The sequence below is a fragment of the Tetrao urogallus genome (assembly GCF_951394365.1).
Source record: "Tetrao urogallus genome assembly, chromosome: 1".
Lineage (NCBI taxonomy): Eukaryota > Metazoa > Chordata > Aves > Galliformes > Phasianidae > Tetrao > Tetrao urogallus.
In genome coordinates this window covers 132,633,321-132,657,991 of record NC_136813.1, presented here as the reverse complement: position 1 = coordinate 132,657,991, position 24,671 = coordinate 132,633,321, and the positions used below count along the sequence as shown (strand labels likewise).

Here is a 24,671-nt window from a genome sequence, read left to right as displayed (position 1 = left end):
AAGCAGTGAGCTGATGTACAGTTGATATCTTGTCAGAACTTTTCATTGACAAAGCAGAGTGTTTTTGTACATTTTGCAGGGATCAGTAGAAACTTTGTATTTTGCTATTTAAAATAAATGTTGAGCTGAAGTTAAGACTGAGAACACCTGTTTTGTTCTGTAGTTTGATGAGTAAGTCAATTTTAATGGTGACTTGTTCATGCTCATTTTGGGTTGATTTTGGTCTTAAATTCAAGATAAGGTTGTTTTTAAAGCTGTTATGTACTCTGTGGCTTTACAGGTCTGGATTTCTAATTTTTTATTATTTGTTATTTTTTAATATTCATTTTCTATCTTCCAGAAATGTCAAACTTTGTGTTTTGTGGTTCATATAATAAAACTTACTTAACAAATGCACTTAAGGCATCACATATCATGCTGCTTTCTGAAATAAAATTTTCACTTTGAATTCCTTTACTGTTAGTATTTCGATATCGTGTTCCATTATTTACCTTATTTGAAAGATTGCATTGGAATGATTTCTCTTATTTCTTCTAGGGACTCAACAACAGCTTATGGCACAACACGCTTCAGAGAAAGAGGCTTTGGAAAAGATTAAAATAGAAATCGAGGAGGAGCTGAAACATCTTGATGAAGAGATCTTGGAAGGTGCTCTTCAAATTTCCCCCTCGCAATTGATGATTTCTATGCAGTGTAATGGTGGTTAATTTCTAACAAGTGCTCTAGTTAAAGAGATACTTGGCTGCATTGAATCTCTTCACCTCCCCTCTCCAGCTAAGATTTCTACACATTGTCATATGAAGTTAAATGTGACTGTGTGGAATGGTGCAGTCTAGCCAAAGCAAACAATTGCACTGCTTTCATTAGACTGCTATAAATAATGAAATGTAAACAGCCCTTCAGCTGCTCCATGACAGAAGTGTAAACATACTGAAACAACTAGAATTCTGGGGAGTGTGGACTGCAACCACCAGATTTCTCACCTCCACAGTTTATTTTTTGGGACATGCTTTAAGAAGTAGGTGTGGCTTTTATGGGACTCCCAGCAAGAGACAGTTTGGAACCAGTCTGCTTTGCATTTCAGATGGGAAGTATGAACTAGAATGACTCTATGTCTGGTTATCTTAATCCACATAGGCCTTTCTGAGAAATTTTAAACAGAGAAAGAAAAGGTTTATTAACAGAGTATTGTTTTAAAAAGACATGTTGTAGTACTGCTGCAGAAATTCCTAAGTGGGCAAATTTTACCATGGAAAAGAGGCTTTTTCAATGCTCCATCAGGACTGGCTTAAAAATTAGCATAAAAATGAGAATATTTGCTAATTTGCTGGTTAGTTGTGAGATAAGGGTAGAGGGGAGAAATGTAGCTTACAGTCATCTCTGACTTGGAGGTATCGCTTCCAGATTACATTTGGAACATACTTGCTTTACTAAAATTTGTTTGAAGCATGCTATGTCTATGGAGTTTTCATTTCTTTCTCCATCATATGAATTGTGTTTAACTGATGGGGTGAGAAATCTGAGGCTGCTGTTCTTATACGTGTCTACTTTATTTCATATATTTTTTCTTTCAGCTTTTACTACTACAGGATTTGACTGCCACACTTCCCCAGTGTTCAGTCCTGTCAATCCAGAAAGCTCAATAGAAGATTGCCTGGCTCATTTGGGGGAGAAAGTATCCCAGGAATTGAAAGAACATCTGCACAAAGCACTAGAGAGCTTGCTTAGCAAGTGAGTTTCCATTTGTTTTTTCAAAGGGAAGGTGTTTGGATTTTGTGTTATGATTGCTACTGAAATGCTAAAGATAACGCTACATTCTGTATTGCATTTCTCTTTTTCAGTGTCTCTTTATCTGGTTATGTTCTTGTTTTGTGTTTTAATCTGTGAGTACTTCTTTGTGCTCCTCTCTTTGGATTAATGTAAATTCTGAAAATATTCCAAGCTTTAATCATTGAGCTTCTGAGACCAGTTGAAGTATTTTGACTAGTTGGTGAAACCAGAAGCTGAGAGCTGCCAATTGCCATTGCCAATTTTATGAATACTGGATTGTAGCCATGTTAACTTGCCCTACCTAGTAGTTAAGAGCGGAGCTGGAGGCTTAATAAATAGTCTGACCAAGTCTGAGTGGGAGAGTCATCTTGAAGGGAAGCTGTGTGGATGCTTCATGGCAACCTTTTAGGACACGGGTCTGATGCAAATGTGACTCCATGAGCTAACCTTGGGGCATTAGGAGCTGTCCTTCCCGTTTAATCTTATTGTTTAAATAGCACATGTACTTGCCATGCTCGTATATTGGTTAATGTCATTTGTAAACTTGTAAAATTGCTGTGGTTGCTTGTTATTCTAATATGAATTACTAGCCTCGTTTAAATGGATCCACATAAAGTACGCCTCGCTGTTCAGAATGACTTCTAGAATGTATTTGTAGAGAGCTGGAGCTGTAGAGTGCTATGTTAGGACAGTTACAAATGAAGTTGTAAAGACAGAATTATCAAATAGCTATCTGAGGCTGTTTTATGGATTCACTTAAAGGAAGCTGAGAATTACTAGAATTATTCTCTCCACTGCTCATGAAATGTATCCTAGATATCAGTGTCTAGCAAAAAACTCAGGTCTCATAGATGGGGTTGAGCATGCCATACAGGCTTTAAAGAGGCATCTCATATCCTTGTGAAGGTAATTCCCTTCACGGCAGACTTCTGCAATATTGTTAATTTGAAAGTTGTTCCTTCTGAACCAGGGAAGATCTTTAATTGTCAGGTTTCTGAAGAGGTGTGTGGAGTCGCTGTCCTTGGAGAAACTCCAAAGCTGTCTGGGTATGGTCCTGGGCAGCCTGCTGTAGGAGACCCAGCTTGAGCAGGGAGTTTAGACCAGATGACCTTCAAAGGTCCCTTCCAACCTCAGCCTGTGATTCCTTAACTAGGTTGTTGTCTTCTTGTAGAAGCTATAATGGTTGTTGATTTTTATGTCCAATTTTATTTAAGACTGATGAAATCAACCCTGGATTCAACATCAGAGGTCACACGTAACATCTGACTAGACAGATGGAGGCAGTTGGCTCTTTTCACTGGCTCATCCACAGGAAAACTCTTCATTTAACTTTCAGTAATCAATACATATGCAGTCTGTTTCTGTATATAGGTTTGATAGGATGAAAATGTAAGTTTAATGTTGTGTAAACTAAAAATTATTTAACAACAAAAAATGCCTTGCAGGGTGCAAGTTTTCCTTTAAGCAACAACAGATGTGTTAGTATGTTCCTCCAGAAACGGCAGACACTTATCTGCCTTAACAAAACTGCATTCAGATGTTATACGGATGGATATGGTTTAGTGACAAGTATTGGTGATAGATGGACAGTTGGACTGGATGATCTTGGAGGTCTTTTCCAACCGTAGTGATTTATGATTCTGTAAATATATATATGAAGTCTGAAATGCCTATGAAAATGTGGTGGCATGCACATTTTTTTGTAAAGTGAACTAGAAGTACTGTCTAGACTCTCAGTAATATCCTTCCTGCAGCTGTTGTTGCTCTTCTCATCCTAGTGATTCATTTGGATTTGCATTCTAAAGGGATTAATGTACCAAGGAAGTTAAGAGAATGCACTTAGAATGACAAGCTCAAATTATCTGTTCTCCAGTGTACTTTAATTTTGTTCTTTCACCAGTGTTTCTTACTGTAGCATTATTTGACAAAATATTTGTTTTGCTAGTATTTTATATTTTCCTCTTGTGTGCCTATACGCAAATATCTTTGTGTTATAGTACAGCAAGCCTGTTAGATTTTGGAAGATTATTAAAGTTCACTAAGCAGTTAGCATTTCTTCTCTCCAAAATCAGATACCACTTTCTGCCTTAAACTGAAGTCTAAACTTGCCTTCTGTCTTGGTCTGGCTTCAGGACAACTGCTTTTGAGGCAGCACATCTTCTCTTATCACTTGTCAGAAAGTCTTCATTGTTGTTGCCTGTAAGGTACTATTTGATCTTGGAGGAAAGAGAGTAATTTCATCATCCCAATTCAGAGAACCTAGAGGTGTGATAGATTTAAAATGAGAAGTCTTTGTTGAAATGTCTACTGAAATACGATGATTATTTTTGCGATCAAAAGTGCTATCTCTTGCAGCTAAATACTTGAACTCTAACATAATGTTAATGCTGCCAGGTGCATGTTGGTTGGTAGCAAGTCAGAGAACCTACTTATCTAATATCCTTTAATTTGTAGACTATCAGATTTTTTTTAATACTCACCTAACCAGTTATTTGAAATTGTATAACTGGAAAAAGGCGATGCTTTCTTGCCCAACTGCTGCTGGTGAAATACGAGATTTTTTAGCTCTTGAAAATTACTTGCTGTAATGTATGTGAAAAAAACCTTATTATCAGAAAACTGAGAATTTTATTTTATTCTTGTTCTTTTGTTTCCTTTTATAACTTTCAGTGTTGGTTTAACTTCTGCAGGCCAGTAACATATCAAGAATATCGAGAGCGCACACAAGAGGCAGCCGCACATGCCAGTGGATGGAACAAGGTACTGAATAAGTGGCTTTGACTTTGGTATCTCTTGCATCAATTTGATGTCCACAGTGTTTCTTGCAGCGGGCAGCTGTACTTTACAGAGGACCAAAATTAAAAAGAGCTCGCTTGTTTTCAGTGTGAAATAACACGTACTTTCTTAATAAGGGATGTAGACATACTATGTAGTTTTTGGATAATTTAGCCAGAAGTGATTTAATTGAAGTATTCGGTCAATATTCCTTTATTACAGTAAAATGAAATGTTAGAATTGTTGCTTGACATAATTTTTTGCAATAGTTATTAAAAAAATAATAATTAATTTCCCAACATATGCTTATTGTTCTAGCAGTTTCAAATGCGATCTGAGACAATAAGATCATTTTCATAGTATTTGTCTACCAACTCTTTGCTTCCAACTCAGGCTCAAAATAAAATTGCTAGCATCCTCACAGTGTTTCAGTTGTTCATAATATGTAAGGAGAGTGTGTGCATACCTGGTTTAAGGAGTGGTTGTCTCAAATGATACACTTTTTTACTTTCTTTAGAACGTAAAGATCTGTAAGCAAACTGCCTTGTGATAGCTTGAAAGTAGAATGAGTAGAATTCGTCTTTCATTAATCATTCCAATTCATAATTAGTTATTTTCTGAAAGGTTCAGTGTGCGTCAGAAAAACAATGAAATAACTATTTGCAAACTTAATGACAAATGAATGTTAAAACTTAGTCTCAAAGTTAAAGTAGAGCAAGAAATCTGATTTAAAATTTCATTTCCTTAACTAGATTCCACTGCTTATTTCAGAAACTGATCATCTAAGAAAGGGTGTGGGCACTTTTAAAGCAGTTTGTTAATGTTGCTTGACAAGTTCAAGCCCATGGCTATGGCAGTTACAATTGCTGTGCTTGCTTTCAGGTTGTTGTGTTATGATTCATAACATTTTAGTGAAAGTAACCATGAAATCTGGTTCTGAAGGAGGTGCTTTAAGATAAGTACCTTTTGCTTTCCACTTGACGGAGGGAGTGGACAGAGCTTTGTTCCCTACTGCATCTCTTCTTGCAACTGTAGCCCTGGGTGGGTTGATTTGGAGATTTATGATTCAACCTGTGTTGCTGTTGCATTTGTGCAGCATGTGTTCTTGAAGACAGCTTTTGTTCTTTGGCAGCTTTTGATGGAGAGGATTAGCCAGAAGGTTTCTTTATCATCATCTTTACTTACCTGTAACATTTGTTGCAGTCCACAAGCAAACCTGAGTGGAAATTTTGTGTAATAGTACAGCATCTGTTTATATTGTTTCTGTGGTAGCTTGAAGCTTCAGGAATGTTTAGCAGTTCCTTTAATAATACTTGTTTTGAGGAGATGGAATATGTTTCTTTGGTTTCATTTCCTTTTAAATTCCTTTACTATCTTAAGCAGAGCCATGTTTTATAACAGAAAAGATCTAAGTACCTTTCCTCCAACTTTAATGTAACTTAATTCTCAATCTAAAGAAGAAGCTGTTAGAAAAAATAATAAAAGTAGCAAGAAATAGACATGCAGTGTTAGGTCTAATTAGCAGGCACATGTAGCAGCAAAATGAAGTGGTGCTGGCCTTGGGTCTGGGAAGATCTGAAGAATATGCATTTAAACTGACTACCAGAAGACTTGTCCGCTCTTGAAAATTTACTGATATATTTCTGGAAGAAAATATCTGTAAGAAGAGGTGGGAAGCAGTGAAGATAGTCCTTGGCATGACTGCATTAAGAGGGGAAATACAAATTAATAAGTTGATAGTATTTAATAGTGAAAAAGATGAGAGAGAAGAAGCAAGACACACAGTTCTCCTGTTAGAAGAGTTACTTATGGATAGTTTCCTAACACTTCTTCAGGTTTTACATAAAGGTGTATCTCCTGTTGAACTTGTTTTTGTCAGTTTGCTAAGAATGATGCAGAAAAACTTTTCATCATTCCCTGTTACATGCTCCTGGATATTACATATCCTTTAATTGCTTGGTTGGAGCAGAACTGAAAACACAATAGTTGTGGCAGATGAGAAAGGGTTAAAAATCTAGAAGGGTTTTCCCCCAGAAAAACATGGGTGGTACATCTGTGATGTACCAAGATGTCTGTGCTTTTTGTAGCCTACAACTGAGAATCTCACTTTAAATTTCTGACTCTTTGCTGTCGAAAAGAAAATTGTATGGCCCCTTGAAGCAACTTGGACTTGGTGAGGAACCTAAGTTAGAATTAACTGATTTTCTGCTGTGATTTCACTTGTTATCAGATCTTTCGTTTATTTGTGCATGTGTGTGTATAGGTATCTTTCATTATATGTGTTTATGTAAAAAAACTCCTCCTATTTAATGTATTGACTGTGATGTGCTCAGAGTGTCACACCAGTCCCCTAACAGCACAGTATCTCTGTGGCACAAGGCAGATCCAAAGCAGTCCTTGCTAATCTTACCTGATGTTATGTGTATGTGAGACACAGCATAAGGTAAGCATGTGCTTCTGGGTAGGTATTGCATTAAAACAGTGATGTTAGGTTAGTTGCAAGTTGAATGTGAACAAAGGCTTCATCTGCCTCATTTACAGTTGGGAAGAAGTCATTTTTCATCATGCTAATTTTCACCAAACCTGTTCGTTACTCAAGATCATAAAGAAGATGCTTTGAGATGTAGCTGTTATTTTTACCATTTAAAAATGTGGACCTTTTCCAGAGAGCAGTGGTATGTCTGAACTGCTGAAGGGTTACGATTAATTTACAAGGGCTTGTCATGTGAAGGAATATTTTCAGTCACTAAAATGTGAGCATTCATCTCAATAAGAAAATATTGCTGGGTAGACATATGCGTAGGAACATCTGTTCATCCACTGACATCCCACAGAAGCAAAGTTTACCTGTAGAAATTTGAAGCACTGGTTCTCAGTAATAGAATTTCAGGAGGAAAAAAAAATAAAAATACTTCATGTGTTTCTCAGAAATTGCGATGTGGAAATAACAGATACAGTGATGGATTCTGTAAAGAAAAGGATGAGGCTCTCTTTAAAATAAAACCAAGCTAATACCACACCAACTTTAGAGGGATTTGTGTTTCTGTAATAAATGTATTTTGAAATCTCATAGTGAAACACTGCACTGTTGAGGTTTTGATACTATGCTTAATATTGAATAGTATGTAAATACTAAAAAAAAAAAAAATTCCACTAGTGTGCATCAGATAAAAGGGTGACGAGTCAGCTGAGGTAGTAGGTAGGTTAGCAGTCATCTTACTGATGTTGTTTTATTAACCTTTGATTCCCATTAATTAGTAAGAACTAATTTTGTAAACAATAAGGTGAATTTTTCTGTTGAAATAGTCAGAAGATGCATGGAAATGGCAATTACCTTTGATGCAACTTCCTCAAAATCTTCTTGGCATATTGTACTATTTAATTTTTGTTTTGCAGACATGTACTGTAGTGAGGGATTACAAAAGTGTAATTGGCAGAAATTTTTCATTTACACAATCAGAAATCTTCTGATAGTAACTTTTTTTTTTTTTTTAATGATTCCCCAGAAGTTTTCTCCTGCCAACTGTTTGCTGGTTTGCTCCGCTTGATTTTGTCTTTGTGTGTCTTCAATCACAGTATAAATAGCCCCTACTACTCTTTCCTATGTGCACTGGTGGAGTGAATTGCAATTGCTTTGAACTGTTAAGGGTCCATTTTATCTGTGGTCTGGTTTAAAACTTATCACTATTCACATAGCTACTGTTAAGTACAAAAAGCTGCAGTTAGCCTTAGTGGGAGTACTGTGAACCTGATTAATTTGCAAACCTGGTTGCCCTACTGCTGATCTCTAAGATAGAAGTGCCAGTAATCTCAATGGGAAAGAAAAAACCGTGTGTTTGTCAGTCTGCACAAAACTGAATATCAGTGTTTGAATTTGGTCCTTAGCTGTAAAGGCCTACAAAGGACTCTAAATTTGGGAGGAATGGGTAGATTCGATATTTAAGTTGGCAAAGGAAGAAAGCAGTAGTTTGAACTCTCTTCATTTCCTAAGCAGCCTCTTTTTCTTTTTTGCCTTTGTTTCTTTCCCCTTCAGCTTAAAGTAAATGCCAAATATTTTGAAATTAAAATCTTCATGCAGTTGTAGAATTAAGTGGATGCATCCAAAGCTTACCTAGTTCTGACAGCATGTTTTCTTTTCTTTAAGCCAAGAAGACTGAAGTTTCCTCTGATGCTTACCTTACCTTGACCTGCTCCTTAGGCTTATGCTTATTCACATAGCTGTAAGCCTGCAGCTTTTTCTGCCTCTGGTTCAAGATTAATTACAAGAAACTCAAAAAAACAAAACAAAACAAAAAAAAAAACAAAACCAAAGCTAAGAAACCACAAAGCTTTTAAAATTCAAGTACCATCTCATTTCTAGTTAAATGAATGAAGCGTTAACTATTTTTCCCAGAACAATAATATTACCTGTCCTCTGTAGTATTGAACTCCCTCTATTTTTAATCAATTGGAATGTCTTAAATTTATCAGATTACAGGCATTTTTAATACCTTATCTATTTTTAGGGATCCATCTGAATGTGACTCCACCATGGATTTAGTACAAATGTCAAATCCAGCCAAGTGCCCGCTCTTCTTGTGCTTCTTCCTCCAGCTTTGGTTCCCAAGGTGTGATTTCTGGGAATAGTAATGGAAGATATTTACACAAAAGAAGATCAGGCTGAAAGAGGAGACTGGAGAAGGAAGGGGCATTTGGAGTTCAATCTGAGCAAACGTATTAACCTGGATCTACCTTGTGTGGGCAGAAAACAACGTTCTGATTTGCAGCGTTCTAATGATCCTCTTCAGCATTTACAGAGAATAGAAGTACAATGCAGTTGTCACAAACTAGGTGCAGTAAAATTAGTAGGACTTTCTCTTGTGTGGTAATAAAGCTTTCTCGGATGCTAATGGCTTCAGTTCATACCAGTTTTTCCTGAACTTGGCAAAGTGCTACATAAACTTTGCCCAGAGGGCCACTCGCATGAAGAATAAATGTAGAGTTTAAAAGTTCAACTGCATGTTGTTAAGGCAAACAGTAACATAATTTCAGAAGGAAGCATCTAGAACTATGTTATATTAAGGAGGTGAGTTAGTGCATTTTCTAGAAGAATTCACATTTGAGTTAAGGCTGTGCGTTCTGTTAAACACAAAAAAAGGTTGAAAGGAGAAGAAGGGGTAGGAAAGAAGGCAAGGATTTCTGTACAAAGTAAATTTGGCATACAAGAGAGAGTTCAGTGTAGAGAGGGCTGTGTATTTATCACTTGAACTAGGCTTGTAATCTTATTCTGCTGTGAGGAGTTTATAAAACTGTAGAATACCCTAAGTTTGAAGGGACCCGTAAGGATCATTGGGTCCAACTCCTGGCTCCAACACAGCACCACACAAAATACAAACCCTCTATCTGAGAGCAGTGTCCAAAGGCTCCTTGAACTCTGGCACTTGGGGCTGTGCCCACTGCCCTGGGCATTCAGTTCCATGCCCACCTCCCTGTGCTGCAGACCCTGTCCCTGACCCCCAGTTGCCCTCCCCTGACACAGCTCCATGTTCCCTCAGGCCCTGTCGCTGTCACACGGAGCAGAGCTCAGCGCTGCCCCTCCGCTCCCTGTGAGGAGCTGCAGCTGCCATCAGGCCTCTCCTCAGCTCCTCTCTCTGCGCTGAGCAAACGAAGGGGCCTCAGCCACTCTTCACACATCTTGCTCTGCAGACCCCTCCCCATTTTCATAATCCCAGACTGCACCCAGTGCTCAAGGTGAGGCTGCAGAACAGGACAACCCTTCCCTTGCCTGGTGGCAGTGCTGGGCCTGATGCACCCCAAGGTATGGTTGACTCGTAGCTGCCAGGGCACATTGCTAACTCAAGTTCAACTTGCTGTTGGCCAGAGAGCATAGTCTGTGGGGCTGCTCTCCTGCCTCTTGTCCCTTACTCTTTACATACAGCTAGGATTGCCCCCTTCCAGATTCAGAACCCAGTGCTTGCCAATGTTAAACATCATAGATTCTGGCTGCCAGCTTGATGTAACTCCATTTGTCTTATAGCTGTTTGAGCCCAAGTTATTCGGTTGCATCCTGTCTGAAAACCAAATGTAAACTTCTAAAAAGACTGTCCAATGCAATGCATCTATGAAAGAATGAGTATGAGTTTGCCGTTTGAAAACAGTTTGGATGTATAGCATTTTAAACAATAACATTGCTTTTTGTCTCTTCCGATGTTGGAAGTTCTGGACCAATTCTTGCTTCTTTTTACTTGAATCTTGTGTTGTGGAAACATGGTACTCAGGAAGCCACTGCAGTCCTGTTCTGTGAAACTGTCAAATTACACCGTGATGTTTTGCTTTATCAGATTTAAGTGCTCCTTTCCTACTGTTTTGTATTGTATTTCTGCATCTTGTCTTCACAAAAATGACGTGTATATTCCCCTGATAACTTTGAACTTCCAAATTCAGACCGTTTCCGTAGGTCACATAAGTTCTTCTGTTTTACCTGCCTCAGGAGTATTGATAATGTTCTTTGAATTTTTTTGTAATTCTTGTTTTTTTGAAGGTCTTGGTGCCCCTGGTTCTGCTACAGCAATTTCTGATGGAATTAACCAGAAGAGGCCAGGAACCACTGAGTGCACTTGTGAACTTTGGAGTGACGTATCTAGAAGACTATTCTGCAGACTATATCATTCAACAAGGAGGTTGGGTAAGAAGATAAAGTTGAATTTCCATGTTTCATTCAAAGCTTATTTCTAAGCATGGTGCTAGCATTGAAAGCTAAAAGAAGTTGATGGAAATAAATCTGTGAGAGGATGCCTCAGGAAAAAAAAAAAAAAGGCAGGAGGTTAGAACCATATTGTTCATGCAGTTGGAAAGGGGCCTGTCAGGCAGTAATGTATTTCACCTCTCTACCCTAAGGCAGAACTGACTTTTACCCATTCGTTGCTTCTATTCACATTAAAGATCTGTGTGATTGGATGTCACAATTTCTACAGGCAGTTCGTTCCAGTTCTTTGCATGTCTGGTTTGTTAAATTGCTGTTGATACAGAAAATGTCCTCAGAAGTGAAATCATAGTTTCCATACACTGCATGTCAAGATGCTAATACACTGCCACATGGTTGAGCTTTTGTTTGAATGCTCTTTCCTGTTAATATACAGAATTGCGTTTACATGCAGATACTCTTAGCAAAAGAGATACCGTGCCTGAGAGTATCATCTTTTTAATCTTGTCTGCATGCTACAGTGACTGCTGCAAATGGTCTATGCTTTTTTCCTCCTCTTAAATTTCAGAGGGTTTTTAGCAGATAACTAACTGGGGAGCACTTAGTACAGAAATGCCAAGAGGTACAAATTTATTTTTATAATAAGTGACAAAGTAGCTAACATAGATTGAATTTTACATAGGAACAATCAAGATCTCTTTGTGTTGCATTTCCTTGTAGAAATCTTTAGATTCACGGTAACCAATGTTCCAGAGTCATGGCCTGCTGAGCAAGTTACATTTTAAAATACATCAGATAGCTCACAGCTGTTGAGCTGTGTCTTGAAAGCAGAGCTTTGCTAAAGGAGGTTGAGCTTTAGATTACTGGGCTTGGGAGGGATACCAAATTTGAATGGAATTAATCTGGGATTAGGAAAATGCAAGTTGATTTATTATAAAAAATAAAGCTCTTCAGGAAAACCCAGTGATTAAAAAGCATTAGTAGGAAAAATCTCATTTGAATTGTGCCTCAGATTTCATGAGTTTACCTGAAATTTTCTGTAGGAGTAGTTAGTTCCAGAATTTCTGTATGTCTGTACCTCCCTAAATGCTTTCACTTCTTGGCAATTGTGGTTAATAGTGTTCAAAACCTCTTGGGGGTGGGGTGGGAGGGTGGAGGGTTTATCTTTAATGGACAGAAAAACCGAACAGCGTGCATCCAAATGACCTTGAGTCACTGATAAATGAATTTCCATTTCAAAGTCTTTTTCTCACAGGGAAGGCACTTACTTTTGACTGTTGTGGTTTAAGCTGGCAGGTGGCTGAGCACCACAGTCTTTTGCTTACTCCTTCCCCTTCCCAGTAGGGTGGGGAAGAGGATCAGGGAAAAAAAAGGTGGAACTCATGGGTTGGGATAAAACTATCTACTAGGATGGAGTAAAGGAAAATGATAACATTTATGACAATATGCATGTATGTGTATGAATGTATATAACAAGTGTTGCACAAGCAATTGCTCACCACCCCCTGACTGATGCCCAGCTAACCCCCTGAGCAGCGGGAGAGAGAGAGAGAGAGAGAGAGAGAGAGAGAGAGATGAACCCTCACCCCCTTCAAGACTGCTTCTGCATGATGTCACATGGTGTGGAATATCCCTTTGGCCAGTTGCAGTCAGCTGAACAACTTGGGTCCTTTGCTGAGAATGGCCTTGGCTCTCTACAGCACTGCTTAGCAGCAACTGTAAACATCAGTGTGTTATCAACATCGTTTTTCCTCCTAGAACCAAAATATAGCATCGTACCAGACACTCTAAAGAAAACAGTTCCATCCCCGCTGAAACGAAGACATCAACTTTAAGAGGAGTGGGTAGTAGTGTTATTTTGTCTTTGTGGTTTTGTTTTGTTTTGTTTTTTATCTCAGGAAGGTAGTGATCTGTTTTCTAGCCCCCATGTGAGGCCTGCTATAAACATACTTAATACAGCACAAAGCCTCTGAACACAGCAGCTTTCCAGCATAGCCTCCGAGGGAGGGGGATGTGCTTTGTGTTTGTGTGACTATGCATGTATGTACAGATCTGGGTAGTCTGCGTTTAATGGGCTACAAACTTGTCTGTATACATCCACTCAGGCATAAAATCAGACTGACATAAGCGGTGCAGCAAACAAGCCAGAGCTATTTTTGAAACAGCAGAAGAGGCGAGGAAAGAGGCAAGGTGATGAAAATCCTTTCCAACTGAATTAACGTAGCCATGCTAACCCTTTGTGAGTTGCTGTGGGCATGGGGCTCGAGACCCACCTTGTTTGCAGTTTTACTTGCAGAAAGGGAATGTATGGTTTTACTGTCTTCTGTTTCCTGTAAGGAGAATGTTCATTTCTATAGGGTGAGGTTCTTCTCAGTTTGTTCTGAATCTGTGGGATTGTATTCTGGGAACGTCCGTGCGAAGGGCAGGGAGTGGAAGATGCATGTTTTTGAGCAGGGCTGGGGGGAGCTGCACGGCAGGCTGTTAGCTGTTACGCAAGTGTTTTGAATTCATAAGAGAGGCATCTGCCACAGGAGTGCTGTGTGCCAGATCAAGCTGTCAGTTATACTTTGCTCGTGCCATAAAGGCAGTTTATAAACCCAGGAGTCTCCAGTGAATTATGGTGTTATGACAGTAAGAGATTTGGGTTTTCCATTACTTCAAACATGTATTTCTTACATATGACAGGTATTTTGCTTGAAACTGAAAAGATACTAGAACAGCCTACCTAGTGTTTTGTAGATGTGGAGCAAAGGAGAGCTTTATGGGAGCCTGTTTTTCAATGGTGAATTGAAAAATGTCTGTAATCTGATCAGGTTCTCTCGCATTCCTTGGCACCATGTAATTTGGGATCCTCCTCAGTTTTTTGAGTGAAGCCTACCTTTGACAGAAGAAAAGTAGTCAGTGGGAAGAGCAGGGGCTAGCTGAGCCTGTCTGCTTTCCAAGCTGCTGTTCTGCAGAGTCAGAACACTCTGGAGTTGCATCATCCATTTGCTGTATAACACTGTGCTGCTGCTGTAGAGCTTGAAGAGCTCCTGAGATTCTGCCTGCATACAGGGTTTCAAGCTATTTGGTGGGCTCAGGAGTGTTGTACACCCAGGAAAGCATCTGACTGAGGACTATGAACAACAGTTATGAGAAGCAAAATTGCTAGCTCAAGGGAATAAAGATTGAAAAAATCGATAGTTGGGAAATAGATTTCAGTAAATCAACGTGGCTTGTGAGAAATGGGAAATTTGAGATGCCAGCTGTAAAGCCTCTAAGGTGAGAAGCATCCTTTGGATTTATTTATTTTTTTCTCTGTCATGTAGAGATGTAGTGATGAGACGTGTTGAGCAGTGAGTGTTCCCTTCCCATTCTTCCTTCAGGCACTAAAATTTTTATTCCCTTAATTGTTAAATTAAAGGAGTGGGACTGTGTTGTAATGACTGCTTAGTAGGAGAATGGCTGGCATATTTTCACTTCGAAGTGCGTATGATATTCTGATGTTATGATTCTGGCTGTTGTGTAAGTCTTCTAAAAGGGCTGCCTGTCCTCAGTGTGCTGCGTGTTGTGTTTGGATGCAGCTGTCACGTAGATGTCGATGAATGAAGAGCTGAAATGACTACTCCATCTGGGTTACAGTCTCACAGATTTGCAGCTAGCTGCAAGCTGTGTTTAGAAGGCCGTAGGAAAGCAATGTAATCTTGCTTTCTTCTGGACATTCTCTGTTTTACACCAGCTGCAGGGAAGGGTTTTGCTGTAGCACTAGCATTTTACTCTGCTTGACTTTATGTACAATCTCTCTTTGGAGCAAAAGCATGTTTGGCATCTCAAGTGCACTGAATAGCTGTGTGTGAGGATAGACATTTCTTCTGATGCTGTTTTGATCCCAAATGAATCCTAGAATCCAGTTTCCTTATCATTTTGAACCACCACAAACCAATTCCCAGCTTGATTTGGCAGTAATTTCATTCTTCTGTTTCCAGAGACCAATGTTAGGGCTCAACAGACTGACGTGCAGTGTACACACTCTCCCCTCCCATCTCCTCCTATCCCCTCCCTTTCCCTCCTCTTACTTCCCCTCCCTTTTTCCTCTGTCTGACTTCTCCAGGACTGAATGCTGCTGCATCAGAAGCAATTCTTGGTCTCCTGCAAAAGTGCACAGTAAGGCCAGTCAGTTGGTAAGGTTTTTTTCCTCTTCCTTTCCCATCCCTCCTTCCAAATAACTTATTTCTTCTCAAGCTCTGCATATTATGATTTTTAGTGGCTAGATTTCATATATCTGAGGATGTATATAAAGAAGAAAAGGCATAAGATTACTTGGAAGCTAGGTGCTTTTTCTCAGGTTCTCTCTCCTGTTACAAGCCTACCTGCTTTTCAGTTGTTTGAAATGTGAAATGAGTGCATGGTCAGGCTCAGCTGGTAACCTTCTCTCAATGGGAGGCTGCTATTTGTATTTTTGACAATAGCTGAAATTGTCTCTGCCCTCCCAGTGTTCCCGTCTCAGGATGTTCAGATCTGAATTTGAGTTTGACTAGCCATTGCATGTGTTGAAGACGATAAATTTCCTTAAAGTGTGCATAGTGTTAATAGTTTCTTATCTTTAGAAGGGCTGTTCTTTCTCTCCTGTGTTTTGATTTGGGATTTTCTGCTGTTCTTGACATTTTCTTTGCTGCTGTTGATCGAATAATCTGTGTGCTGGAGTCTGTTAACTGTCTGGACAAGGGTAAAGAGGCACTTGTCATCCCAGGGAAAGGAGGCAGGCAGCTTGTGCAACTGGAGCAGCAGTCCAGGTGTCTGCCTTGAGAATGACAATGCAAAAACAGACAGACCTTCTACGCTGGAGGAAGGAGAAGAAAATTTAACATGGTAGAGATGCAAAAAAGGACAATCTAATTAGAGAAGTTTTATATGGGAATTTTCCTTTCAAAATAATTATAGTTTATTTCTGTCTTGGAAAATGGCAATGAAATATACACTTTTGTTTATGTGTAACTTCTTTAGTACAGGAACAGATTTTTTTAGGCACCGTGGCTGAAAGAGAAGGAGCTTAAATGGCAAATGACTGAGCAACTAGGTCTCCTTGTCTTTTTTCCTTTCAGCAGCTTCAAATCAGTCTGTCTAAAGAAGTCGTCTCTAAATTACTGATTTTGCTTCAGCATACACAGCTAAGATTAAAACCTCATGAGCTGTTGCTTTGGAATTGGCACTCTGCAGGTAGTAGAGGTTATGCTGGAGGACAGGGAAAAGTAATAGGATCATTTCTGCAGGCTGTTCTAGCCAAAACAGTCCTTGAAGGGGATGAAAGTAGCGTCTATAATGTCAGTGTGGTTTATTTGGTTCAGATGAACAGTTGACTGTCTTCTTTTTTCCCCCTTCCCCCCATTCTTTTAATAGAAAGTTTTAAGTCTGATACAGTTCTGTTTGTGTATTCTGCTCTGTTTTTCTTGTCTCCACCTACCTTAAGTTTCATGAAGATGAATGCTACAGTGAATGAACGTCTCGGGGGCTTTTAATGCCGCTGTTATTTTTGAACCGTTTTAGACCTGAGGTTTGTGAGCTCATACTCTCAGCTCTGGTGAAACTTGTTACTGTGGGAAATTTGCTTATTTCATCAGAGGGAGCTCTCTTGGGATTCCAGGATGTGGGCAAGTTCATAATTCATTGCCTCCTGTTTTTCAGACACTAGATTTTTAAGCACAAATGCAGCTGATGGTTTCCTATTACTTATACTGCTGCTGTGACACTGATGTGTAGGAAAAAAATCACTGAGCCTCATCTTGTTTCTCTTTGATAAATTATATTACAAGGTAAAGTGAATACTCGAGCCTGAGGAACTTCCTAGCTATGTTGAGTGTTTTGCATTATTTTTATCATAGTAAATACTGCTGTTCTGGAACATTCCACTTTCTGACAGCATTTTTTCCTGTACTGCAAGGGGTTTTCTTGGGGATTTACATAGAATCTCAGAATGGCTTGGGTTGGACAGGACTTGAAAGATCACCCGGTCCCAACCCCTGCCATGGGCAGGGCTGCCACCCAGCAGCTCCAGCTGCCCAGGGCCCCATCCAACCTGGCCTTGAATGCCTCCAGGGATGGGGCACCACACCCTCTCTGGGCAGCTGTTCTAAGCATCCTCACGGCCCTCCTCTGGACCCACTCCAACAGCTCCACATCTTTATTTTTGTGCTGGAGGCCCCCGGATGCACTACTGCAGGTGGGGCCTCACAGGGCAGAGCTGAGGAGGACAATCCCCTCCCTTCTCTCTGCTGCCACCTCTCTGTTGATGCAGCCCAGAACACAGTTGGCCTTGCAGGCTGTGGGTGCGCACTGCTGCTTCATGTCCAGCTTTTCATCTGCTGGAACACCCAAGTCCTTTTCTGCAGGGCTGCTCTCAGTCCATCTGGTTGTAGAGAAAACAGGGAAAAGGCACCATAGTGGCAGAATAGATTTCTTTTTTTTTTTTTCTTCTCCCACAAGGTGGCACTCCTCTCTGACCCCTATGCACAAAATTTTTCCTGTTCTGAATGAAATCAAGATTTGGGGTACATTGCTGGCTTGCTTGGCTCTACAGCTTTTCTGGGTCTTTCTCTTTGTTTTTGAGGCTTAATTTCAAATGATTTGCCTACCCAAACCATTCCTTGTGCAGGCAGTCAGCTGTTGAAACTGTAGACCAGTCAAGCTTTTCAGAATATTAAAACACAAGTAAAATCTCTGTGTTTAAAGTTATGGGGAGGTGATGTGAAGGAAATGGTGTAATACTGGTCAAGTTGGTGATAATGTAGGGGACTTAATTTTGTCTTTCTGGTTTCCAGTTCTTAAACACCTAATCTCCTCACAGCTAGTAATTTCTAGTCGCAGCTTCTGCAGCAATTAGAAACAGTCATTTTAGATGCATTTGCTCTTGTGGACTTACAAGGCTGGGCTTTTGAAGTCTTCCCTAAGGTGAAGTAAGTGCTCTGTTAGGTGCATTCATGGGTATCTCTTTCCATTCTTTAACAACACCTCCTTTACAGACATAACACTGTTTTTCTAGGGGAAAAAAAAAAGTTGTTATCTTTGAGACAATCAGAATTTAATTTGTTTCCACCAGAAACAGCCTCACATAAATGAGATTTAAATTATTATTCAGGTAAGTAAGATTTTCTTTTCATATGCATCGTTTTTGTTGTATAGCAGAAATAACTACCTTAGTAAATCAGTTTGTATGAAATTAATAACAGACTAATTAGAAGACTATGAAAAACAGTACTGTTGTTGTCATGAGCATCAGTTTCTAGGTCTTGATTTTTTTTATTTTTCTGTTTACTGTCTTGAAATCATAATTGAAACCGAGATATGATTTTAAGTAATTCCTATGTTCTGACTATATGTTAGCGGTTGGTAGTGTTCTGGATCCACTGCTGAGACTGCTTTTCAGCAAAGTTCAGATTACTGACGCTTGCATAGATCCCCATAGATCACATACAGTGATTGGCTTCTGGAGCTTCAATTTATGTCTGCAGTTCTCAACAGAACTAAGTTTATCCTCTCCTCAAGGCTGCCGCATGTACTGTGGACCATCCTGCTTATGTTCAAGCTAAGAGGGGAACTGTCTGGTTCTCCTTCCCATTACCGTGACTTGTGCCAACTCTTCCCTCAAGTGGCAGTAGTTGGAATCAGGAGTGGTGGTGCAGCGTGGTGCAGTGAAGGACGTCCTCTGGCTTCTGTATAAGATTGCTGGAGGAAAAGCACTCTGAGTTTACAAGTGTCCCATCCATCATTTAAAAAAGCAGAACTTGGATTTTTCTGGTCTGGAGCAGTAGATGATCCCTTCATTTACAATAGGTGAAGCAGATAAAGAAAGACATACGTACTTTTTTTTTAACCATTAAATCAAAACAGTGTGGCTTATATAAGGCCCAGAGTTATTAAAAATCCTTCCAAATGTTCCATCCTGTCCTGAATTAATCTGTTTGTTGGAGCTTTGCTTCTGGGTCACATCTGCAGATGAATCAAAAGAACTGTCCTGAATGTCATTCAGTTTTTATTGCTGCTGCTTTAAAAGAAAAACACAACACACACACAAAAAAATTCAAACCCCAACCAAATCAGCAGTAAATCCTGCCTTTATCCTCTTAATTTGCTGAATTAACTCTTATTCATCTTAAGAAACATTAATCATCTATCCTAAAGAAGGTTGGACTGTTGGACTTCTCAATTAAAACTTCATAAATGTTTAGTGAACTAGTGGAATTACACATTGATGCTCAATACGTTGGCTTTCCACCTTGTTTTCACTGTTGGGCAATCAGTTTCTTCAGGCTTAGAGAGTTCTGTCCCCAAGGCATTGACGTGAAAGTGAAGTTGTCTGTGACAACTTGCTGCAGAAAGGGCTCGCCTGGGCTTTATAAGGCTCTGATTTATAGGGAGGCAGTCGCTGATCATGTCCTTTCCAGTAAAGCATGAGCCTCTTAGGCCCATCCATTCTGATGAAGGCAAGGTGGTTGTGTGGTTTCTACAGGAATTAATGAAGGCTTCAATGCCCATATTCCCCCGTTGCTGTCCCTTCTTCATTCCCTTACCCTTTCCAAAGCAGTTTAGCATGTTACCCCATGTTACGTGCACAGATTTTACCTGTGTTCTGTGAGTGATATCTCTCCAGTTGAAAGTGCTTCAGCAAATCATATGGCATTTAAAAATGACCCGAACTCGGGAATAACTAATGCCTCATCCTTACATGTCAGCATTGCTTCCAGCAATCCTATCACGCTGAGCTAAGGAATTTTGCTTGGTCTGGGGGAGCTGCAGGTCCACATGGTTGCTGTGATGGTACTCTGTGCTATTTGTTTATCTTTGCCAAACCATTTGTGGGTGCCCCATGAAGAATGACCTCATTGCGGCTCTCACCTGCAGCATTCAGGCTCTGTAGCCTCTGCATTTTCTCCCACTTCTTGGGTCTTCTCTTTCATTGCCCTTACATTACAATGCTGCTTGCTTCTTCTTCAGTGACAGAGCTCTGTTTTGGTTTAATGGTGTGCAGTGCACTTGGAAAAAAAAATGGGTTTCATAGTGAAGCACAACTTTTGAGAGGGTACCGAATTCTTGAGTTTTCAGTCAGTGCTGATAGAAGAGAACTTGCTTTGGATTTGTTGGTGTATATGGGGTGTCTGACCACTTTATGAATGTAATGCTTTATTGCTTTATATATCCTTGTGAATCGAGACTTTGCCTCCACCTTTTAACTACTTAGTGAAGGACATGATCACTTTCAGCCTTCCTCCTGAGGATTTATGTGTATCATTTCTTTGCAGAGTTTCTGAACCTGTCACTGATCCAGGTGATCCATATATGTACCCAAGCAATTTAAAGGAATTTATGAAGATAAGTTCCTTTAGTGTTCTGCCAATTTCTTCTTTTAGTGCATAATTATCTTCCAAAAGTCCGTGGGCCGAGAAGATGAGATTCAGATCCTGTCCCTGCCAAGATACATTGTGAAGTCTTTATGTTCTCAGTGCAGGCTGTAGTACAGGCACTGTTGTACTGAACGGTCCAGAAATGAGACCATTGAATTTGGTAAAACAGCAGGGTGTTGCTGGGGAATGAATAGAGAAACCTCACTCCTATGCTCACTCTGAGGTATGCTGACACCTTTTCACAAGGTTTATTGATGTGGTGATAATTCATGCCATGAGAGATTAAAACGTTACTGCCCCTGAGCTCCCCATATCTCTCAAGTCCCACTTCAGTGCTTTAGCCAGAGGTCCGTTCCTGCTTCATTTGCTCTTCAGTTAGTACAAGTGATGAACAGTGTTTGCTCTTTCTCTCCTGTGCCTGCATGCTCTGTTTAGTTCTGTTTTGTTCTGTTGGTGTGGAGATCCTTCCCTCTTCCAGAGGCTCTGTGCAGGCAGAGCCCGGCCCCTCACGCTTCTCAGGGAGAGAGCGCTTTGCTTCTGGCCTCGCTGCTATCAGCTCTGCTGATATGCCCACTGAAGGTTAGAAACCATTCACTTGCAGGCACTGAATTCCTTGCGTGTTAGGAACTGAGTGATGACTGGGAGTTACCAAGGCTGAAATGCATTTTCCTTGTACTCTGGAAGCAGGGCACTGGGATAGATACAGCATTTTTTGGCATCAGTGTGAGCAAGAGCAGCTGCTGGCTTCCATCTACCCTCAGTCGCACACTGGAGCGTCTTGGCAGACCTAACTGGAAACTGATCAGGTTTAAAAACAACTCACCAGGATAAACAGTATGTTTATTTTTAATTTGGAGCTGTTCCTCGTCAGATCACTGCTTGGATCCACACAAAAGTTGTGGATAACCAAAGAGGTGTCTCAGTGCCAAAGGTAAAGGACGAGCAGAACCAAAACCCCAATTCATAGGTGTCAGAAAGGGTTTAAAAGAGGGGGACAACTGCCTGGAGTGCTTTGGGACACCTTTTGATTGCGGAGCGGGGCAGGGAGAAGAAAAAATAATGGATTTTTTTTTTTCTTTCCAGTGCTTTATGTTATGATGGGACTGTACAGGAAACCTTGATACTTGTGAAAAGAATTTGTACCAGCAGGGCTGCGGTTCTGTAGGAACTGGCAAAATGCTCAAACTGGCAAATGGTTTTGTTAGGAGCAATGGGGTAATCAAATCTTTGCTTCTGGCCTCACAGACAAACTCTGGGGTTCCTCTCAGCCCCTAGCTACTGACTCTGTGTTTGTGTTATCACACCCATTGTAGGTTGTTCTGCACATAATGTATTTTTCCACTTGTAATTTTAATCTTGAGACAAATCTCTTCTGTGGTACAAACTCAGCAGCCCACCCATGGCTAGTTGTTCTGTTCTCTGGGTGTCCCTCTTGCATTGGCTGGGTTTTGTAGTCTCCTCCAAAATGTAGGTTAGACGAATCCTGCTTCTCCAGAGGCCCTCTCACTTTGCTGTCAGCTTCATTAGATTTCCAGGCATCCTCTTTCTTCCCATACAGGGCACGTAATGCTGAAACCATTGCTCACACGTTGTGTCCTTTTCATTCATAGGGGACGGTCTTTAGTTTGGAATCTGAAGAGGAGGAGTACCCCGGCCTCATCGCAGAGGACAGTAATGATATCTACATTCTGACCAGTGACAACTCAGGCCAGGTGAGCCCCCCAGAGTCCCCGACGGTGACCACATCGTGGCAGTCAGAGAGCCTGCCTGTCTCCCTGTCAGCAAGCCAGAGCTGGCACACAGAGAGCCTGCCTGTCTCCCTGGGGCCGGAGTCCTGGCAGCAAGTGGCCATGGATCCTGAAGAAGTCAAGAGCCTGGATAGCAACGGTGGGGCTGAAGAAAGGAGCGAGAACAACTCTTCTAACTCCGACATCGTTCACGTGGAGAAGGAAGAGATACCAGAGGGGATTGAGGAAGCAGTGGTGTCAGCAGTCGCTGCAGAGACCGTGCAGGCAGCGTTTCCAGAAACCCCTGCTTCTTTACAGGAAGTAAAACCTCAAGCTGAAATTGTTGCTGTAGAAAAAGCACATCCCTCTGCACGTCGTACAAAACAGGAGAAGGGAAAAGTGGCCGAAGAGCTTGTTGAACCTGAGATCCCCGTGTTAAGTAAACCTGTCCCAAAGTTAACCCCATCGGAAGAAAAGGCTGCACCAGAACCTGAGAAAATACTGCTTCCAGGGGAAAAAAAAGTGGGGAAAGAAGGCCCTTTGGAAGAAATAGAAGAGAAATCCTCCACTGCAGAGGAGAAGCCTATCTTATTGCCAGAAGGGAAATCGATATTGCTGTACGGTGGGGCTGCTGCGGTAGCCATATTGGCTGTGGCAGTCGGAGTAGCGCTGGCGCTTAGGAAAAAGTAAGAGCTCTCTTGAGGAGGAGGAGGGGGAGAGAGAAGCGAGCGCAATCCAATTGTTGTAGTTGTGTTACCTAAAGGTTGAGCTGCCTGCTGTGTAATTGGACATTTGAGTAATGGTGACGGGGTGAGGTCATTCAATAAGCCTCCAGCTATGGACAATCACGTTTTTAGTAGAATTGGGGCGGGGACTGGTTTTTCCTGATTAAAGTACAGGGGTATTTTTAAAGAAAAAAAAAACAAACAAAAAAAACAATACAATAATAAATTCTGCAAATGTAAGAACTTAAGTGCAGGTGCTGAGGAACGGGGTGCTCGTACTCGAGGAACTGGAACAGAGAATTCCTGGGGAAGGGTAGAGCCAGCTGCTGCCAACCCCTGGATTTTTTGGCTTCTCCAAGCGACTGCAGCTGCAGCTGTGCTGTCCTGTCACTTCCCTGCGCTTCCCGAGCCCTTCCTAGCCCAAGTCCTGCAGCGAGAGGCTGGTCTCCTTCTAGCTCAGCTTCCTCTCAGGTACTGCACTGCTCCTTGTAACTTCGCAGGTTCCTCTTAAACCCCAGCAGGAGAGTGCTTATTCTTACCTCGTCGCTCCCACCCGTTCTGGCCCTTAACAGTTTCTGAAGCCTCCATACAGATGCTGCCTCTCTGTAGCAGTACTCGCTCTGAGCACCCCGTGTTCTGCAGGGAGAGGTGCACACAGCACCTGCTGCTGTGGGGCAGGGTGGGAGGGCCGCTGCGCTTGGCTGGTCTGGGAACCCATTTGTCGTGTTCCTGCCCACCTCACTGCCACCCTTCAGATAGTGGAGTTGCACAGCTTACACTGGACACGGTGCCATTTGGTAAGCACTTGGATACCAGAGTGTATTCAGCAAAGGTGTGGCAAAACTGTGTGCAAGGAAGGCGGATGCCTCCTGTGAGATTCGCGGGTTCAACGCTCTTTTGTCCTGTGTCATGCTGCAGTCTGTATTGTCTTTCACAGGTTAAGCACAGGGGGTATGTAGTCCTACTGTGGTTTTGGTGACAGAATCCCACGTATATAAAGCAATGGATTCTGGTCACTAAGCAAAACAGCATTAAACACCTTTCCCTATTTGCCCGTTCCCAAGCTGACCTGGAGTGTTGTGCAGTGCAATTTCTTTTGCGACTCTGAATGTGTAACAGTTGGGTGACGTTTGCAGGTTCACAAATGATGAGAATTTAACTGTGGAAAAAGCAAATCCCTCTTCCTGCAGACACAACGCTTCAGGTGTGTGCAAGGAGAAGCCTTTAAGGCACTGCTGTACCAACAGAGCTGGCCACAAGCTTTCCTTTTGGAGCGTGTTTGTGTCCCTCCTGCTCTGGACTGCAGCTCTATGCGTAAGGTCGCAGATTGTCCAGGCAGAAATAGTGATGCATCTCTGAGGGCTGATGCTGGCACTGTGGCTTAGAGCAGGTGGAGATAGGGGAAAGGGGACTTGGGATAATGTAAAAATCAAAATGTGAGCTTACGGTAAGCTTACTCTTCATAAAGCACAAAGACAAGGTACTTTATCTCTAAACAACCTTATCTAGAGTATTTCCTGCAATGAGCCTGTTTCTTAAGTGATCTGAGAATCCAGAGATTTTTCGCACATTCTGTTTCAGCTTATTGTTGGTCCCATCCCTATCCCATTCATGCTGG

General features: G+C 41.1%; 1 protein-coding gene across 1 annotated transcript in view; it reads left to right on the top strand.

The window, feature by feature from the left end:
* Nucleotides 1–23,018, top strand: part of BCL2L13 (BCL2 like 13) — a gene marked incomplete at both ends in the record, with an annotated part of 31,598 nt that extends 8,580 nt beyond the window's left edge. The window contains 5 exons of the mRNA XM_079549858.1: nucleotides 538–648; nucleotides 1,575–1,731; nucleotides 4,461–4,530; nucleotides 11,066–11,209; nucleotides 22,212–23,018. Coding sequence (XP_079405984.1) covers nucleotides 538–648; nucleotides 1,575–1,731; nucleotides 4,461–4,530; nucleotides 11,066–11,209; nucleotides 22,212–23,018 — 1,289 coding nt within the window. The remainder of the gene's footprint in view (nucleotides 1–537; nucleotides 649–1,574; nucleotides 1,732–4,460; nucleotides 4,531–11,065; nucleotides 11,210–22,211) is intronic.
* Nucleotides 23,019–24,671: the final 1,653 nt, after the last annotated feature.